This window comes from Giraffa tippelskirchi, chromosome 4 (assembly GCF_054371585.1).
Source record: "Giraffa tippelskirchi isolate mGirTip1 chromosome 4, T2T-mGirTip1v1.2.pri, whole genome shotgun sequence".
Lineage (NCBI taxonomy): Eukaryota > Metazoa > Chordata > Mammalia > Artiodactyla > Giraffidae > Giraffa > Giraffa tippelskirchi.
Genome location: NC_137278.1, coordinates 161,191,957 through 161,209,818, shown reverse-complemented (window position 1 = coordinate 161,209,818; position 17,862 = coordinate 161,191,957). Strand labels below are relative to the sequence as shown.

The 17,862-nt window shown below is 39.7% G+C and overlaps 1 protein-coding gene across 5 annotated transcripts in view; it reads left to right on the top strand.

The window, feature by feature from the left end:
- The window catches only part of ANKS1B (ankyrin repeat and sterile alpha motif domain containing 1B), a 1,049,816-nt gene that overhangs the window by 331,015 nt on the left and 700,939 nt on the right, over nucleotides 1–17,862 (top strand). For all 5 annotated transcript variants that reach the window (XM_081595385.1, XM_081595384.1, XM_081595383.1 and 2 more), the window contains exon 10: nucleotides 1,785–1,950. In XM_081595385.1, the coding sequence (XP_081451511.1) occupies nucleotides 1,785–1,950 (166 nt within the window). The remainder of the gene's footprint in view (nucleotides 1–1,784; nucleotides 1,951–17,862) is intronic.

The window sequence follows — 17,862 nt, the reverse complement described above, 5'->3', positions numbered from 1 at the left end:
ATAGCCTTTCAAATATATTGAGATAACTATTACGCGGCTGTATGACTTCTCTGGGATAGAACACTGCAGTTCCTTTCATCATTTCTTCTGTGACATGGTTTTTAAATCATATACCATCCTGATTGCTTTCCTCTGGATGCTTTCAACTTTGTCACCCTTTGTTGTTAAAAATAAATTACTCCCAATTTCCTGTTTTCAATAGAGTAGAGTGAACATAATTGACTCTTTGATGTGCAAGGGTCTGGTATGGTCTGAAAGCAATTACTCTGACCTTGAATACTTATTCTACTATACTGTAAGTGTCATTAAAGAAAAAAATAGGAGCTTGTACTAAATCTTTACCAATCCTTGGATATATATTGGAAGCTTTTTTGAAAATGAGTTTATTTTTTCATTTGTTTCTTTCTTTTGATAGTAAAGTATGGTTTATACAGGTAATATATATCAAAAGTAAATTCAATTAAATGTCAAATTCATCATGCAGATAATCTGTTTTTCTTTTCTGATAAACTACAAACTTTCTGAGTGCAAGGATTATGTCTTATTCATTTTTTAAACATTTCCAGCAATTAGCATAATTCTAAATGTATATGATAGATGCTCAATAAATATTTGCTGACCATTAATGCCTTGTATGGGTTTCCCTGGTGGGTCAAATGGTAAAAAATCTGCCGGCAATGCAGTAGACCCAGGTTCAATCCCGAGTCAGGAAGATCCCTTGGAGAAGGGAATAGCTACCCACTTCAGTTTTCTTGCCGGGAGAATTCCATGGACAGAGGAGCCTGGTGGGCTACAGTCCATGGGGTCACAAAGGTGGAGAACGACTGAGTGACAAACACACACATACACTCTCTCTCTCTCACACACACACACACACAATGCCTTGTACAAGATATAAAGATATTGTAAAATGAAATGAATTCCAATTTTTAGAATATATTGAAGAATCAGTAATATAGATAAGACCTTAATTTTATCCTAACCCAAAAAGAGTAACCTTAGTATATTAACAGTATTCACAAAGGAAGTGTGTTGGGTGGGAACACATTCACTTCTAAATGACTGAAAACCCTATTAGCAATGACTCAAACAATAAGAAACTGTAATAATTGCTTAAGAAGCCTGAAGAAACTGGTCCTGAAACTATCTGAGCAACTCAATGATATTATCAAGGTTCCAGGCTTTTTAAAAATCCTGCTGTTGTCATTCTTGACCAGTTGTCTTTTTGAAGTAAGAGGCTTACTGTCTTATGGTTACAACCTGCCTACCCTTTCCCTAAACATCAAACCTGCACCCAGAGAGAGGAAACTGAGGATGGCCAAAACTCTGCAAAAGCCTCTTTGCATATCTTTTTTCTCTGGGGAAAGAATATTTTTCCGGAAGCCTCCCAGCAAATTTCCCTTTGTATCTAACTAGTCAAAAACTGAGTCATACGGCTATCTCTAGGAAGCAGGCAAAGGAGAAGAGTCTTGGGAATGACTGTTGATTAAACAACTGTTTATGCCACAAGTAGAAAATACACATATTTTGTAAAAAAGAGATCATGACTTGAATCAAGAACTTTAGTGATAACTTCAGGGGAACCAAATTACAAGGACCTTTCTAAAAAGATCACTGGTAATATTGGGGTTACACAATTGCATAACTTATTCAAACAGATGAATCATCACCTCTCAATCACTTTTAGAAGAACTGACGAACCTTATTATCTTTTCTAGTTTTTATAAATTAAACAGGCTGTGTCTTTATCACAAAGCTATTTTTATTTTTCTCCTTCCTTTCAGGAGTCCTATCCAAAGAAGAGGAATTACACTATGGAAATTGTACCATCTGCCTCTCTGGATACATTTCCTTCAGAAAATGAGAATTTTCTATGTGATCTCATGGACACAACAGTTACAAAGAAGCCTTGCTCCTTAGAAATTGCAAGGGCCCCTTCTCCAAGAACTGGTAATATTTCTTACTAACATGGACCAATTCAGTTTACATGCTTGTATATTTTGAAGATGTATCATTAGTATTTTGATGTCCCACAATGTTTCTAAAAATGAATGGCCCCAATATAGTCATAAGGATTTTTTTTTTTTTTTTTTTTGCATCTTGAAGTGAGTCCAGGTAAGTTGGAGCATTTTTGATGTGAATGCTCTTAACTTCTTGGCAAAAGCTCTCATGGAGGTGGTACAGCCATAATGAAGACACTCTGAAACCTTTTAATAGTGAAAAAAATTCTAGGTCAATACAAAGCTTTTGGTCCTTCAGAGTCTCATAGCAAATTTGGTAGCAAGAATCTTTAAGTATAGTTTCTTGCATCCTGTCTGCTTCCAGGTTATCAAAGCATACTCAGCTACTTTGTGTAGTTTCTTTCTTTTATGGTATTTTCAGATCCATTACTTTATTTATTAGCATTATAAACTGGTGAACAAGATGAACAAATATGCCCATTTTACTGATGAGGAAATTGAAGCTTAGTGTCTTATTTAATATCAATACTTTGAGGGGCCTTTGCTTGAACGTGAGTTTTTGTTTGTCATGCTTGCTTTCTATTCCTTTGCCACTGCCTCTGAGTGAAGAATGCAAAGTAGTTACATGAAAGCTAATGAGGGAGGAGAGCTTCAAGTGGGTGGTCAGCATATTCAAGGTTGCAAAGATATTGTGGAATTTCTGAGGAGAGGTTTTGTTTGTTTGGTTGACAATCCAATTTCTACCTGTCTTTGAAAAGTAAGTTTAAGAAATGGTGTGATAAAACTAGATTTTTAAAAGCTAACAGTGAGATACTCAAAAATGCAGAAGAAGGAAAAGGGAGTGGAGAATACAGATTACCCTTTGAAGAGGATTAGAAAAAGAGCTATAATGCTAACATGAGAAGAAAGTGGTATGAGGGAGAAATGGCTACTTTATTTTAGGAAAAGTAAGACTTGGTCAAGTTTAGAAGTTGGAGGAGTTTGCTGATGGAGAACAAGAGATTGAAGACAAAGAGTAAAAAGAGAAAACTGATGGGTATAAATTAAGCCTGCGATAGTCTAAGAAAGCACAACCATTGCTTCTCTTAGAGAGAAGAAAAAATAAAGCATTATGAATACAGAGAAAGCCTGAAATATGTATGTCTAGATGGGTTCAATTTCTGAGTAATGTAAGGGTTATTGACTGAAAAGAAGGGTTAAATATTCAGAAGGGTTAAAGTAAAATTCAGAAATACTATTTTAGTGACTGGCTATGGAATTTTATAGAAGTGAACAAGCAGGTTTTGAGAAGTACTGAGGCCATGCATGCATGTGTGCATGCTCAGTCCTGTCTGACTCTTTGCGACCTTGTGAACTGTAATCCACCAGGCTCCTCTGTCCATGGAGTTTCCCAGGCAAGAATACTGGAGTGAGTTGCCATTTCCTTCTCCAGGGGATCTTCCTGACCCAGGGATCGAACCTGCATCTCTTGCACCTACTGAATTGGCGGGCAGATTCTTTACCACTGAGCCACCTGGGAAGCCCAGGGTGTTGTATGAATCATAAGCATGTAGAAGAAAGATTTTTGCATGAGGTTAGAGCATAATCATGAAAAGAGTTAAGGTTTATTGAGCATTTACTGTGTACTAGATGCTATTATAAGTACTTTATATACATTATTTCTTGTAATTCTTACAATGCTACAAGATAATAATACCATGATTCCCATTTTATAGAAGAGGAATGAGAGGCAGGGAAATATTTGGTAACCTCCCAAGGTTACATGTTAACAATGGATGATTCTGGGACTTGATCTTGGGTTGTCCCCTTATACTCTTAAATGCTATGTTAATTACACTGCTGCATTATATTAAGAGCTAAAATGGAATAGAAAGTGTGAACCAAGTAGTGAAATCCTCAAGAAATGTGGAGTTATGCCTGGAAATCCACATATGGTAACAATAAAGTCAGGAAAACTATGTTATAATAGGATAGCATAATCTTCAGATGAGCAGATTGGATGAAGGTAGAATAGTGGGTGATTCAGAAGCAGTCCGGAGAAGGCAATGGCAACCCACTCCAGTACTCTTGCCTGGAAAATCCCATGGACGGAGGAGCCTGGTAGGCTGCAGTCCATGGGGTCATAAAGAGTCGGACACGACTAAGCGACTTCACTTTCACTTTTTACTTTCACACATTGGAGAAGGAAATGGTAACCTACTCCAGTGTTCTTGCCTGGAGAATCCCAGGGACAGAGGAGCCTGGTGGGCTGCCGTCAATGGGGTTGCACGGAGTCGGACACAACTGAAGCGACTTAGCAGCAGCAGCAGCAGCAGTCATGGAGAGTGAAGACAATGCTGAGAGATGATAAGAATGAACTCGAAAAGAATGAAAAATCTTCTGTAGGAGAGGTCATAGGGGAAAATAGTGGGGAAGTCAGGAGTAAAGTTCAGTTAATGTAGGAATATATATGTATATATCAGAGAAGGCAATGGCACCCCACTCCCGTACTCTTGCCTGGAACATCCCATGGATGGAGGAGCCTGGTGGGCTTCAGTCCATGGGGTCTCTGGGAGTCGGACACGACTGAAGCGACTTAGCAGCAGCAGCACACACACACACACATATATATATATATGAAAATTTAAAAGAGCTTTAATTAGGGAATAGAGGTAGAGTGTTAAGTTAGGGGTGGTGGAAGCAGGAATGAAAGCATTATTTATTCATTAAATAATAGAGAACTAATCGACTTCCTTCACTTGCCAGGGACTTTGCTGCATGCTGAGGAGGATACAGGGATAAAAAAGAAATGGACCCAGGTTTTAAAACTAATTAGGCTCAGAACAATTCTCCTGCTGAAAAAGAAAAAAACAAAAACAAAAACAAAACCAGCATGCTGGATAAAAATACAGAAAAGGAAGACTTAAAAGTATCAAAAAGGTGACAGGAAAATTATGTAAAGTAAATAGTCAATAACATTTAAATAAGGAACTTCTTTTTATCAGTATACTAGTAAGAAATAATCGGGCCAATACATTGGTGAAGGTGGGAAGCCAGTGGAGCATTAAAGTCACTTTTGTCCTGAGGTAATATGCTGAACCTGCTGTTAAACTTCGGCCAAATCCTCTATAGGTTTGTGTACAGAAAGCAAATCTCTGTGCCTGCTCAGCGTGTGAACTCTAATAGGAAATCCTTCCTCCACAGACCTAGAGCTACAAGGGCTACACCCTCACAGTAATTAGAAATAATTCTCTCTCATAACATTCATTCTAAGGAGACTGCAAGATCTGCTAAGATGATTTGTTATGAGAAGAACAAGGAGAAAAATTCCTGAGGCTGGTCCTTACACAGATTTTTCAACCAAAACATATCATCCATATAGTCTGCAAAATATCAGTCCATGAATTTAACTTAAAGTAATACCCTCAGTCATGAAGCAGAAGCAAAAGTAAACCATCTAGAGAGTACTGTAAATTATCTCTCTCAGTTGTATCCGACTCTTTGTGACCCCATGGACGGCAGCATGCCAGGCTTCCCTGTCCATCACCAACTTCCAGAGCTTGCTCAAACTCATGCCCATTGAGTTGGTGATGCCATCAAACCATCTCATCCTCTGCTGTCCCCTTCTCTTCCTGCCTTCAATCTTTCCCGGCATCAGGGGTCTTTTCAAATGAGTCAGTTCTTTGCATTAGGTGGCCAAAGTATTGGAGTTTCAGCTTCAACATCAGTCCTTCCAATGAGTATTCAGGACTGATTTCCTTTAGGTTTGACTGGTTTGATCTCCTTGCAGTCCAAGGGACTCTCAAGAGTCTTCTCCAACACCACAGTTCAAAAGCATCAATTCTTCAGTGCTCAGCTTTCTTTATGGTCCAGCTCTCACATCCATACATGACTACTGGACTGCTGAATTGTCTCTGTAGGCCCTAAGTAATTCCTATAAATACTTTTCCAATTAAAATGATCAATTTGCAATCATTAAGCCTAGAAGAAAAAGACCCCCAATCAGAAATCAAAAGAAACAAGGAAGAGCAAATACACACCTGAAAAGACTTCAGATATTGGAATCATTAGATACAGACTATAAAATGACCATGTTAGTATAGATAAAACATAAGGTTGAAGGTGTTTTGAGGAATAGAAGCCATAAAAAAATGACCTAGCACATTTGAGAGGAAAAAACAAAACCTTTATAAGTTAAACACACACACACACACAAAGAAAAACAACCCCAAATTTAAACCTCAGTGGACAAGTGGAACAGCAGATTAAACTCAGTTGAGGAAAGATTTAGTGAGCTGGAAATTAAGTCAGAAGGATTTTTCAGAATTTTGAAAAGAAGTACAAAATGATAAGAAAATATATATGTGAAAGAGAAGCTAAGACACTTAGAAGATACACCAAGAAATTCTGACTTGTCTGACCAAAAGGGAGGAGAGAGAATGGGGCAAAAGCAATATATTCAAAGAGCTAATTTTACGAAAAGGCACAGGCTTGCCCTATATTTACAAGGAAGCAGACAAGTTGAGTAGTTAATTTCAACAGAGTATGATAAGTGCTAAGATAATACTATACTAAAAGTGCTTTGGGAGCCAAAAAGAGGAACACCACACCACCTGGGTGCTTGAGGAAGATTTCACAAAGGAAATGGTGTCTGTGTCAGTTTTCTATTGCTATTTAATAAGCCACCCAAAGCCTACTGAGCTAATGGAATATCAGTCATTTATTTTGCTCAAAATCGGCAAGTTTTGCAGAGTTCATTTGACAGGACAGCTTGTCTGTGCCAGATGATATGAGCTGGGGCTGCACAACTGAGAGAAAGAGGACTCACTTTCAAAATGGGTCACTTACATGGCTGGCAAGTTGGCATTGGCTGAGAACTGGGCTAACTCTATGGGCTGTTGGTCTTGTTTATTCTTCATGGACTTCTTGGGTTTTCTTTTGACAAACTGACTGGATTCTGAGAGTGGGCATTCCAAAAGAACCAAGTGGAAGCTGTATCATTTTTATTACTTAGCCTTAGAAGTTCCCATTATCACTTATACTATAGTCCCAAGTCCTGTCACTTCATGGCAAATAGATGGGAAAACAGTGAAAACAGTGAGAGACTTTATCTTTTTGGGCTCCAAAATCATTTCAGATGGTGACTGCCGCCATAAAATCAAAAGACACTTGCTGCTTGGAAGAAAAGCTATGACCAACCTAGAAACCATATTAAAAAGCAGAGACATTACTTTGCCAACAAAGGTCCATCTAGTCAAAGCTATGGTTTTTCCAGTAGTCATGTATGGATGTAAGAGCTGGACCATAAAGAAAGCTGAGCACTGAAGAATTGATGCTTTTGAACTGTGGTGTTGGAGAAGACTCTTGAGAGTCTCTTGGACTGCAAGGAGATCCAACCAGTCCATCCTAAAGGAAATCAGTCCTGAATATTCACTGGAAGGACTGATGCTGAAGCTGAAACTCCAATACTTTGGCCACCTGATGTGAAGTGCTGACTCATTTGAAAAGACTCTGATGCTGGGAAAGATTGAAGGTGGGAGGAGAAGGGGTCAACAGGTGGTTGGATGGCATCACTGACTCGATGGATATGAGTTTGTGTAAGCTCTGGGAGTTGATGATAGACCTGGAAGCCTGCTGTGTTGCAGTTCATGGGGTGGCAAAGAGTCAGACCCGATTGAGTGACTGAACTGAACTAATAGTCCCAAGTCTACCAGATTCAAGGGGAGAGAATATGAATCCTACTTTTTTATGGAAGGAGTGCCAAAGTCACTCTGTAATAAGAGAATATAGGATGGCAGATACTTTTGCTGTCCTTTTTGGAAAATAAAATCTGCCACAGTCTTCCCTCTGGTCACTATGATTTATATCCTTTTCCTGGATGCCCAAACATCAGGCCTTTACTGCATGAACTCCCAGTCTAGGTTTAGGCATGTGTGAGTCTTCCTGGTGCAGTTCTTACAGTATAGGTCCTTAACGACCTTTGCTCTTGGCAGTGATGACCTGTGAACTAAAGAGACAAATTACCACTCTCCTTTCACACACCCAACATTTAAGAGTGGGAAAGGTATAGGAAAACCACAGTTGACACTCCCATTCAAACATAGGGAAAATAGGCCACACAGACATCTCTACTTTGTGGCAATTCTGAATGTAGTCAAGCACAGTTCCTTGATTAAGCCTTAGGACAATGAAGTAGTAATTGTTTTCTGTGTCTCTTGGTTCTACCTTCTGAGTCATTCTTCCTATTCCATAAAAAGTAACCCATGTTTAAATTTGGGTATCTTTCTCACTTGCTTACTGTCTATAAAAAGTTAGGGGCCAAATTTTGTTTTATATTATCTTTTTCCTTCTAGTTCAAATTGAAATACTTTCCTTTAAAATTTTGTGGACTTTCTGTGTTTCAATTAGTACTCCATTCCATTAGGCAAAAGCTTATATTCCAGATAAGATTTTCTCTGCCTTGTGCTCCTTATGAGACTTTTATGAGACAATGTCCTTGAGGTTCTTAGAAACCCTATTATTCAACAGGGAGGATGTATGAGGCTTTCTTTAAATCCTTAGACGGTCATTGTTGGTTGGAAGTTTCTATGCAGCACTACAGCATATTACTATGGTATAATTCTTACACAGTATACTGTGTAAGAAGCTATGTTACTTCTTACAACCTTCCCCTTTATGGAAAAGTGTTACTGAAGTCACATCATAAGAAGATATTCTTACAGATACTTTTGGAAAATATAAACTTCAACGATGCCTGAGTTGTTTGTTGTTTGTTAAGTGGAATAAGAGTTCATTTGCTTGGGTATATAATTTTCCCCAATTGCATTCAATCATCTGGAATCAGTATGAAAGAAACCAGCTTGCTCAACTGACCCATTAATTTATAATTATTGATGGTCTTTGCACTTTGGGCTGTAATTGTGAATTCTAGAGGTAAGAGAGTCTAGAATTTAAAATGGAAGATTTTTTTTTTATAATGGATGAATATTAGAGCCAGAGAAGTTTCTATTCCAGTTCTAGATGGAACCTTAACAAGTGAACCCCACAAAATTCCCCTGCATAAACACCATAGCAGGTAGAAGAGAATGCCAATATAACTGTCATCTGGCTGGATGAGGAGACAGTTCAAGACTTTTTCGTCTGTTGATTCCGTTAAGATGTACCTTAGGTTTTGCCTGGATCTAATTGCTTCCAAGTCTCTCATTCTGCTGTACCTAGCTTCTCCTTTTCTTCTCAGGACGAACTTAGTTCACAAACTTGGGGGAACTTACTGGACTCTCTTGATGTTACTGATGTTTTCCCTTTGTTACTAAGTCCTTTATTAACTAAAGGTAGCACTTGTAGAAGAGGAGACTTTTCTTGATGCACATGAGTCTTTTAGAGGCCTTCATATTAAACTGTATCCTACAGTTCCTTACTCAATAAACATTGATTGAGTGCCTCTGGTGTTCTAGGTCTTGTGCTGCATGTTGCAGAAGTACAGTGAAAGGTACAAGTCCTGATAGGTAGGAACTTAGAGGGTGTTAAAATTAAGAGTAATAAGTTCAATGATAGAAGTGAGCATGAGGTACTCCAGGAGAGTAGAACAGGAGGGAGTGAGTGAAGGCTTCCTGGAGGATCTGGTGTCTTGTTTGAGCCTCAAAGAAGGAAGAGTTAGATGAATAAATGGGAAATACATGGCTGTTTAGGTCAGGGAATAGTGTGTGCCAAGATCCAGATGTGTGGAAGAACACACTGCATTCACAGACTATGCCCAATTTAGCGTAGTTAGAACATAGAATGAGACTAGAGGAAAATGCATAAAAAACAAGAAGTGACATGCTGAAGTTTGAATTTCACTTGGCAACAGAGTCAAACCACTGACAGACTTTAAAGAGGGACAAGGCATGATGAATTTTTGTGTTTTACAATGATCTCTCTGGAAGCAATATGGGGGGATTGATTGGGCAGATACGTGACTAGTAGCAGGAGGATTAATTAGGAGGTCAACACGCAGTCTCAGCAGAAAATAATTATGGCCAGGACAAAGGCAGTGTTAATGAAGAGGGGAAAGGGGGAAGAAAGCTGAGGGGTATGTAGGAGTGAAGCTCATACCTTATCCCCTTGGGATTCTGCCATTTGGAAAATAGTAGGCAAGGGAACTGAGGCGTTATATCTTAGGGAATATATTCTACAGTTTTTTGTTAACTGTGCTGGATAACTTGGCTCAGTTTCACAGACAAAATTAGGATTTCTGTACACACAGGAAATGCATTCTGAAGCTTTTCCTGGAGAAGAAGAAAGAGAGAGGACTAGAGAGAGAAGAGAGAGAGTGGAAGGATGGCCAGGTCTTTGGAGGGACTGTTATTAGTTGATTTGTGCCCCTTTCTTTCCCCCCTTGCAAGGGTATGTTGGAACCCTTAGTACTCCTAGTACTCAGAATGTAACCTTATTTGGAGAAGCAGAGACAGAGTCTTTATACAGATAATCAAGTTAAAATGAAGTCTTTAGGTGGGCACTAACCCAACATGACTCATTAAAAAAGGGGGACATAGAGACATGGAAAGAAGAAAGATGATGTAAAGAGACACAGGGAGAAGATGGTCATCTAGAAGCCAAGGAAAGAGACCTGGAACAGATCTCCTCAGCAGAAACCAGTCCTGCCAATAGCTTGATTTTGGACTTCCAGCCTCTAGAATTGTGAGAAAACATATTTCTGTTGTTTTGAATACATTGTTAGTAGCAGCCCGAGTAAACAAATACAGGGATTGTAACTGAGGACACAAACTCAAGACCTAGATGGGAGGGGTGAATTAGAATGCCGAGGCCTATGAGGACAAGTCGTGCCTGGCCGTGCTTATCTCAGAGGCTACAAAGCTTGAGGGTCTCGGTTGTAACTGGCAATGTCATTCATTGGTATGGAAGATGAATTTTCTCAGAAAATCAGTTAAGTATGGATGTTAGTTTCCTTTCTGTGGTCACTTGTTAACAAATTTATTAACTAGATGAGCTAGTACAAAACAGGTCTCATCTGACCATAGGAAAAAAATTTTTTATCATACCAACTGGTTTAATTTAAATATGAAATCAACTTATTAGTAAATCTATATTAAACAAAATTTTACAATTCAACCAGAAAATGAAGGATACTCTCTGCAAGCAGCATTTTACTCTTGTCTCAGTGACTGCAGATTTATATGGAATAAAGAATAATATTGCTCTAGTACTAGGCTCATTAAATAAAGATTAACAGAAGTACAGTCCTTGCTTGACAAATTTGCTAAGACTCATGTTTACTCAGTCTGTATTGAATCTATTTATTTCCCTTAATGCATAGAGCAAAGGACCTAACATAATCGTAGTGGTGACTCAGTTACATAAATGAATGAATCATTAAATGAGTGAATGAATGAATGAATATTATCCTTAAAAGAAAATGGCTATAATGGCAGGAAAATCCCTTATGAAATAGTCACATGCCATCAAAGATACTGTTTTCTTATCTGCCTTTCATTTAATTTTAACCTTCACAGGGGAATTTTTCCATTTTCTGGTTACTAGGCAACCTGTTATTTTGAATCACTTAGTATAGGATTTGCTCGCTATGGATGCTCAATAAATCCATTTTGATTAATGAGCCATTTACAACAACACCAGTGAGGACTGCTTCCAGTCCTGTTGCAGGAGAATAGATGATCTCTGATAAAAAGGACACGATCAATAGTCCCGTGCCAGGATAGTGCAGGTCTCGGTTACCTTTATTCAATTTGCTAATATGCTCACTGGACTATGGTCAACCTGAAATGAAAATGTCATGTGGTGAATAATCTTCCACACCTCACTACACCTCCCTCAGTATCCTGAAATGGGTTGTAGTGTGAGGGTGATTTATACCAAACTATTTTTTGAAATGGTGAACTTTTCTTAATTCTAATGCCAAATTTTTGAAACTAAAGGAATTCAGACTGGACCAAGACTAATGTTTATCTCTGCTAAGCAAGTAGGTAGTGTAAACATGAGTTCTGTGAGTATATTTAACTCATTTAGGAGAGCAAACTGTTTTTAAGCCCCTTGGAAGCAATTCTTTAACGTACAAATGCTGGCTTTGCTGATAAGAACCACTTTTATCAGACAGCAATTATTTATTTGGCATTTGCTCTGTGCTCAGTGATGTCTTAGCCATTTATCAAGGCAGATCTCTCCATGGTAAATATGTAATCCAGTGTTAGTTTATAGAAGGGCAAAGAGAGGAAGCTAGGGCAGCAGTACCTGCCATAAAATCCTGGTAAATTAGCTCTTCTTTCATCCATACAGACAGTTTACTAATTTGAATGTAGTCAACTCAATTGGATCAAATTGGTGGAAATTTGCTATATTTGGGAAACAACAACCTAAACAAAAGGAAAATTATTCTTTTTTTTCTCAAATCAATTTTACTTGTTCTATATATGAATAACATGAACTATAAACTTACAAGATCTCTAACAATACAATGAACTCTCATTAAAGTGATTATATGGGGGATATGGGACTTCGCTGGTGGATCAGTTGGTAAAGAATCTGCTTGTAATGAAGGAGATCCAGTTCGATCCTTGGGTTGGGAAGATCCCCTGGAAAAGGGCATGTCCAGAATACTCCAGTATTCTTGTCTGGAGAATCCCATGGACTGAGGAGCCTGGAGGGCTAAAGTCTATAGGGTCAGAAAGAGTTGGACATGACTGAGGCGACTGGGCACACATGGGAGATATAAGCTCTTTATGATGTCATGTGTGGTGTCCTGTGGAATAGGGACTCTCTAAAGTGTCAAAAGCTATATAATAATGAGTTAAACATTCATGAATTCATGCTCACCAAATTCAGCCAGGCCCTCCACACTGCATCATTGCACTCTTTGTGTGTTAGTCACTCAGTCGTGTCTGACTGTTTCTGACCCCCATGAACTGCAGCCCAGTATCCTATGGACTCTCAGCAGATGGCCTCATATTTTAATTAACAAAGAAAGTGGAGGGGAGAGCAGAAGATGGCGGAGGAATAGGACGGGGAGACCACTCTCTCCTCCACAAATTTATCGAAAGAACATCTGAACGCTGACCAAACTTCACAAAACTACTTCTGAAGGCTGGCTGAGGACGTCAGGCTTTCACAAAAACTGCGCATTATCTTCAAAAGAGGTAGGAGAAATTATAAAAGATAAAAAGAGAGACAAAAGAGTTAGGGACGGAGACCCGTCCCGGGGAGGGAGTCGTAAAAGAGGAGGAATTTCCAAGCACCAGGAAACCCTCTCACCGGCGGGTGTGGGGGAGGATTTTTTATCTCGGAGGGCAACGTAACTGGGAGGAAAAAATAAATAAAATCGACAGATTACGTGCCTAAAGCAACTCCCAGCAAAGAACCCCAGACGCTCGCATCATCCGCCACCAGCAAGTGGGGGCTGAACGGAGAGGAGCGGGCGGCATTGCCTAGGGTAAGGACCGGGCCCGAGTGCCCCGAGGGCAATCTGAGGGAGCTAACGTGAGATAGTAACCTAAACTGTGGGACAGCGAGAGAGAGAACTATCCCGCGAAAAGCCCAACTCTAAGGCACTGCCGGCCCGCTCACAGAACAAAGGACTGAGCGATACCAGAGGAGAGCTAGCCGGCTGCGGACTGCGCCATCCCCCGCCGGACACAGCGGGCAGGCGGGGCCCGCCAGAGCCGGAAAGGGGCAAACTCGGCTCCAGAGAGGGCACCCCCTACCAAACTGCAAACAGGCTCCCAGTTTTTTAAGCAAAGACTGCCTGAGATCCCGGAGGGTCGACAGCAGCCGGGAGGGTCGCAGCCAGAGACCAGCTCCCCAGAACCGACACAAAGCACACCGGAGCCGGGCGCGCCCGTAAACCGAGGCGGGGACCAGGGAGGTGATAAGCCGCACCGCCCCAACAGGGGACAGCGCCCTCGCCAAACTCCTGGCCGCCTGGGCAGCTCCGACCGGGAACGGCATAAGCCGCGGGCAAAATCGAGTCTGCGCCTTTGTGGAGTAACCGGGAGCCTGAACCTGAGCGGCTTAGTCCTGGGAAGTGCACGCAGCTCAGGGCCCGCTCCCCGGCCGAGTAACCTGAAGCCTGAGCAGGGTAGACGGGGAAAGCACACACGCCGTGAGCGGGGGCGAACCCAGTGCGGCCGAGACACTGCGAGCTTACCACACACACGCCAGAATTGCAGTGTTCCTTCCTCCCCACAGCACGATTGAACAAGCGAACCTAAAGAGATCACCTCCACCGCTTTGTTGCAGGGCGGAAATTAGATACTGAAGAGATCTCCAAACAGAAGCCAAATAAACAGAGGGAAGTGCTTTGGAAGGGACAGGCCAACAGATTAAGATCCCTGTAGCTAATACCGACTGCATTAAAAAGGACCTACAGATCTTGAAAAGTATAAGCAGGAATAAGGATCTATCTAAAACTGAGCAGATCCCACACTGCTCACAACAGCTCCAGAGAAAGTCCGGGATATATATATTTTTTACTATTATTATTTTTTTTAATTTTTTTAATTTTTTTTTTTTAATTAAAAAAAAAAATTTTTTTTCTCTTCTTTCCTTTTTCTTCAAGCCCTCTATTACACCTTTAACTTTCATTTTCATAACCCACTATTAACGTGCAAAAAAAAAAAAAAAAAAAAAACCCTATTTTTGAAGCAAACTACATACATATATCTTATACCTTTTGTGTTTTTTTTTTTTTTAATGTTTTTTTCCTGTTCTACATTTTTTTACTGTTTCTTTTTTTACTGTTTTACTGTTTTTTTTCTTTTTACACTGTTCCCTTTTTTCTTTTTTTTTTTTTTTTTTTTTTTTTTTTAGATTGTAAGTTTTATAAGAGTCTAACCTCTACTCTAGATTTTTAATCTGTGTTTTACATATTTGATATCAACTTTGTACATTTAAGAACCCAATCTTTAGGACCCATTTTTACTCAGGAGTGTGATCACTGGCCTGATCACTCTCTCCCCCTATTGATGCTCTTTCTTCTCCCCCAGGGAACCTCTATCTCCCACCCTCCTCCTTCTCTTCTCAACCCAATTCTGTGAATCTCTGAGGGTGTTCTGGGTACCGGAGAACACTTCAGGAACAGCATACTGCCCAGATCTCTCTCTCCCCTCTTAATTCCTCCCTTTCTACTCATGCTCACCTCTGTTACCTTCCTCCCCCCTCTCTATGTATCTCTGTGAATCACTCTGAGGGTTCCAAACTGTGGAAAGCACAGAGGGAAGTGCTTACTGGCTAGATTGCTCTCTCCACATTTGAATTCCCCTCTTCCCCTCCTGGTCACTACAACCCACCCCCCCCACCTCATCTCTCCATGTAACTCAGTGAACCTTTCTGGGTATCCCTCACTGTGGAGAATCTTTTCACCATTAACCTAAAAGTTTTATTATTGAGGCTGTATGGAAGGAGAAGTCTTGAGGCTACTGCAAGAATAAGACTGAAAGCCAGGGGAAACATTAATTAATAAGAGACCATCCAATAGCCTCCATAAATTCACTGAAACCAAGCTCCACCTAAGAGATAATAAGTTCCAGAGCAAGACATACCACGCAAATTCTCCAGCAACGCAGGAACATAGACCTGAGCATCAATATACAGGCTGCCCAGAGGCACACCAAATCCATAGACATCTCAATAATTAATACTGGTCACTCCATTACACTCAAGAGAGCAGAAATCCAGCTCCACCCACCAGAACACTGACACAAGCTCCCCCAACCAGGAAACCTTGACAAGCCACCTGTCCAACCCCAACCGCAGTGAGGAACCTCCACAACAAAGAGGAACTTCATACTACCAGAATACAGAAGGGCCACGCCTAACACAGCAATCTAAACAAGATGAAAAGGCAGAGAAATACTCAGCAAGTAAAGGAAAATGAGAAATGCCCACAAAGCCAAACAAAAGAGGAGGAGATAGGGAATCTATCCGAAAAAGAATTTAGAATAAGGATAATAAAAATGATCCAAAATCTTGAAAGCAAAATGGAGTTACAGATAAATAGCCTGGAGACAAAGATTGAGAAGATGCAAGAAATGTTTATCAAGGACTTAGAAGAAATAAAAAGGAATCAATATAGAATGAATAATGAAATAAAGGAGATAAAAGACACTCTGGAGGGAACCAACAGTAGAATAACGGAGGCAGAAGATAGGATAAGTGAGGTAGAAGATAGAATGATGGAAATAAACGAAGCAGAGAGGAAAAAAGAAAAAAGAATCAAAAGAAATGAGGAAAACCTCCGGGACCTCTGGGACAATATGAAACGCCCCAACATTCGAATCATAGGAGTCCCAGAAGAAGAAGATAAAAGGAAAGGCCATGAAAAAATACTCGAGGAGATAATAGTTGAGAATTTCCCTAAATTGAGGAAAGAAATAGTCACAGAAGTCCAAGAAACCCAGAGAGTTCCAAACAGGATAAACCCAAGGCGAAACACCCCAAGACACATATTAATCAAATTAACAAAGATCAAACACAAAGAACAAATATTAAAAGCAGCAAGGGAAAAACAACAAATAACACACAAGGGGATCCCCATAAGGATAACAGCTGATCTTTCAATAGAAACCCTTCAGGCTAGAAGGGAATGGCAGGACATACTTAAAGTAATGAAAGAGAATAATCTACAACCCAGATTACTGTACCCAGCAAGGATCTCATTCAGATATGAAGGAGAATTCAAAAGCTTTACAGACAAGCAAGAGCTGAGGGAATTCAGCACCACCAAACCAGCTCTCCAGCAAATGCTAAAGGATCTTCTCTAAACAGGAAACACAGAAAGGATGTTTCAACACGAACTCAAAACAACAAAGTAAATGGCAACGGGATCATACTTATCAATAATTACCTTAAATGTAAATGGGTTGAATGCCCCAACCAAAAGGCAAAGGGTTGCTGAATGGATACAAAAACAAGACCCCTATATATGCTGTCTACAAGAGACCCACCTCAAAACTAGGGACACACACAGGCTGAAAGTGAAAGGATGGAAAAACATATTCCATGCAAACGGAGACCAAAAGAAAGCAGGAGTCGCAATACTCATTTCAGATAAAATAGACTTTAAAATAAAGGATGTGAAAAGGGACAAAGAAGGACACTACATAAAGATCAAAGGATCAATTCAAGAAGAAGACGTAACAATCATAAATATATATGCACCCAACATAGGAGCACCACAATATATAAGGCAAATACTAACAAGTATGAAAGGGGAAATTAACAATAACACAATAATAGTGGGAGACTTTAATACTCCACTCACGCATATGGATAGATCAACTAAACAGAAAATTAACAAGGAAACACAAACTTTAAATGATACAATAGACAAATTAGATTTAATTGATATTTACAGGAGTTTCCACCCCAAAACAATCAATTTTACCTTTTTCTCAAGTGCACATGGAACTTTCTCCAGGATAGATCACATCCTGGGCCATAAATCTAGCCTTGGTAAATTCAAAAAAATTGAAATCATCCCAGCCATCTTCTCTGACCACAATGCAGTAAGATTAGACCTCAATTACAGGAAAAAAACTATTAAAAGTTCCAACATATGGAGGCTAAACAACACGCTTCTGAATAACCAACAAATCACAGAAGAAATCAAAAAAGAAATCAAATTATGCATAGAAACGAATGAAAATGAAAACACAACAACCCAAAACCTATGGGACACTGTAAAAGCAATACTAAGGGGAAGGTTCATAGCAATACAGGCGTACCTCAAGAAACAAGAAAAAAATCAAATAAATCAACTAACTCTACACCTAAAGCAACTAGAGAAGGAAGAAATGAAAAACCCCAGGGTCAGTAGAAGGAAAGAACTCTTAAAAATTAGGGCAGAAATAAATGCAAAAGAAACAAAAGAGACCATAGCAAAAATCAACAAAACTAAAAGCTGGTTTTTCGA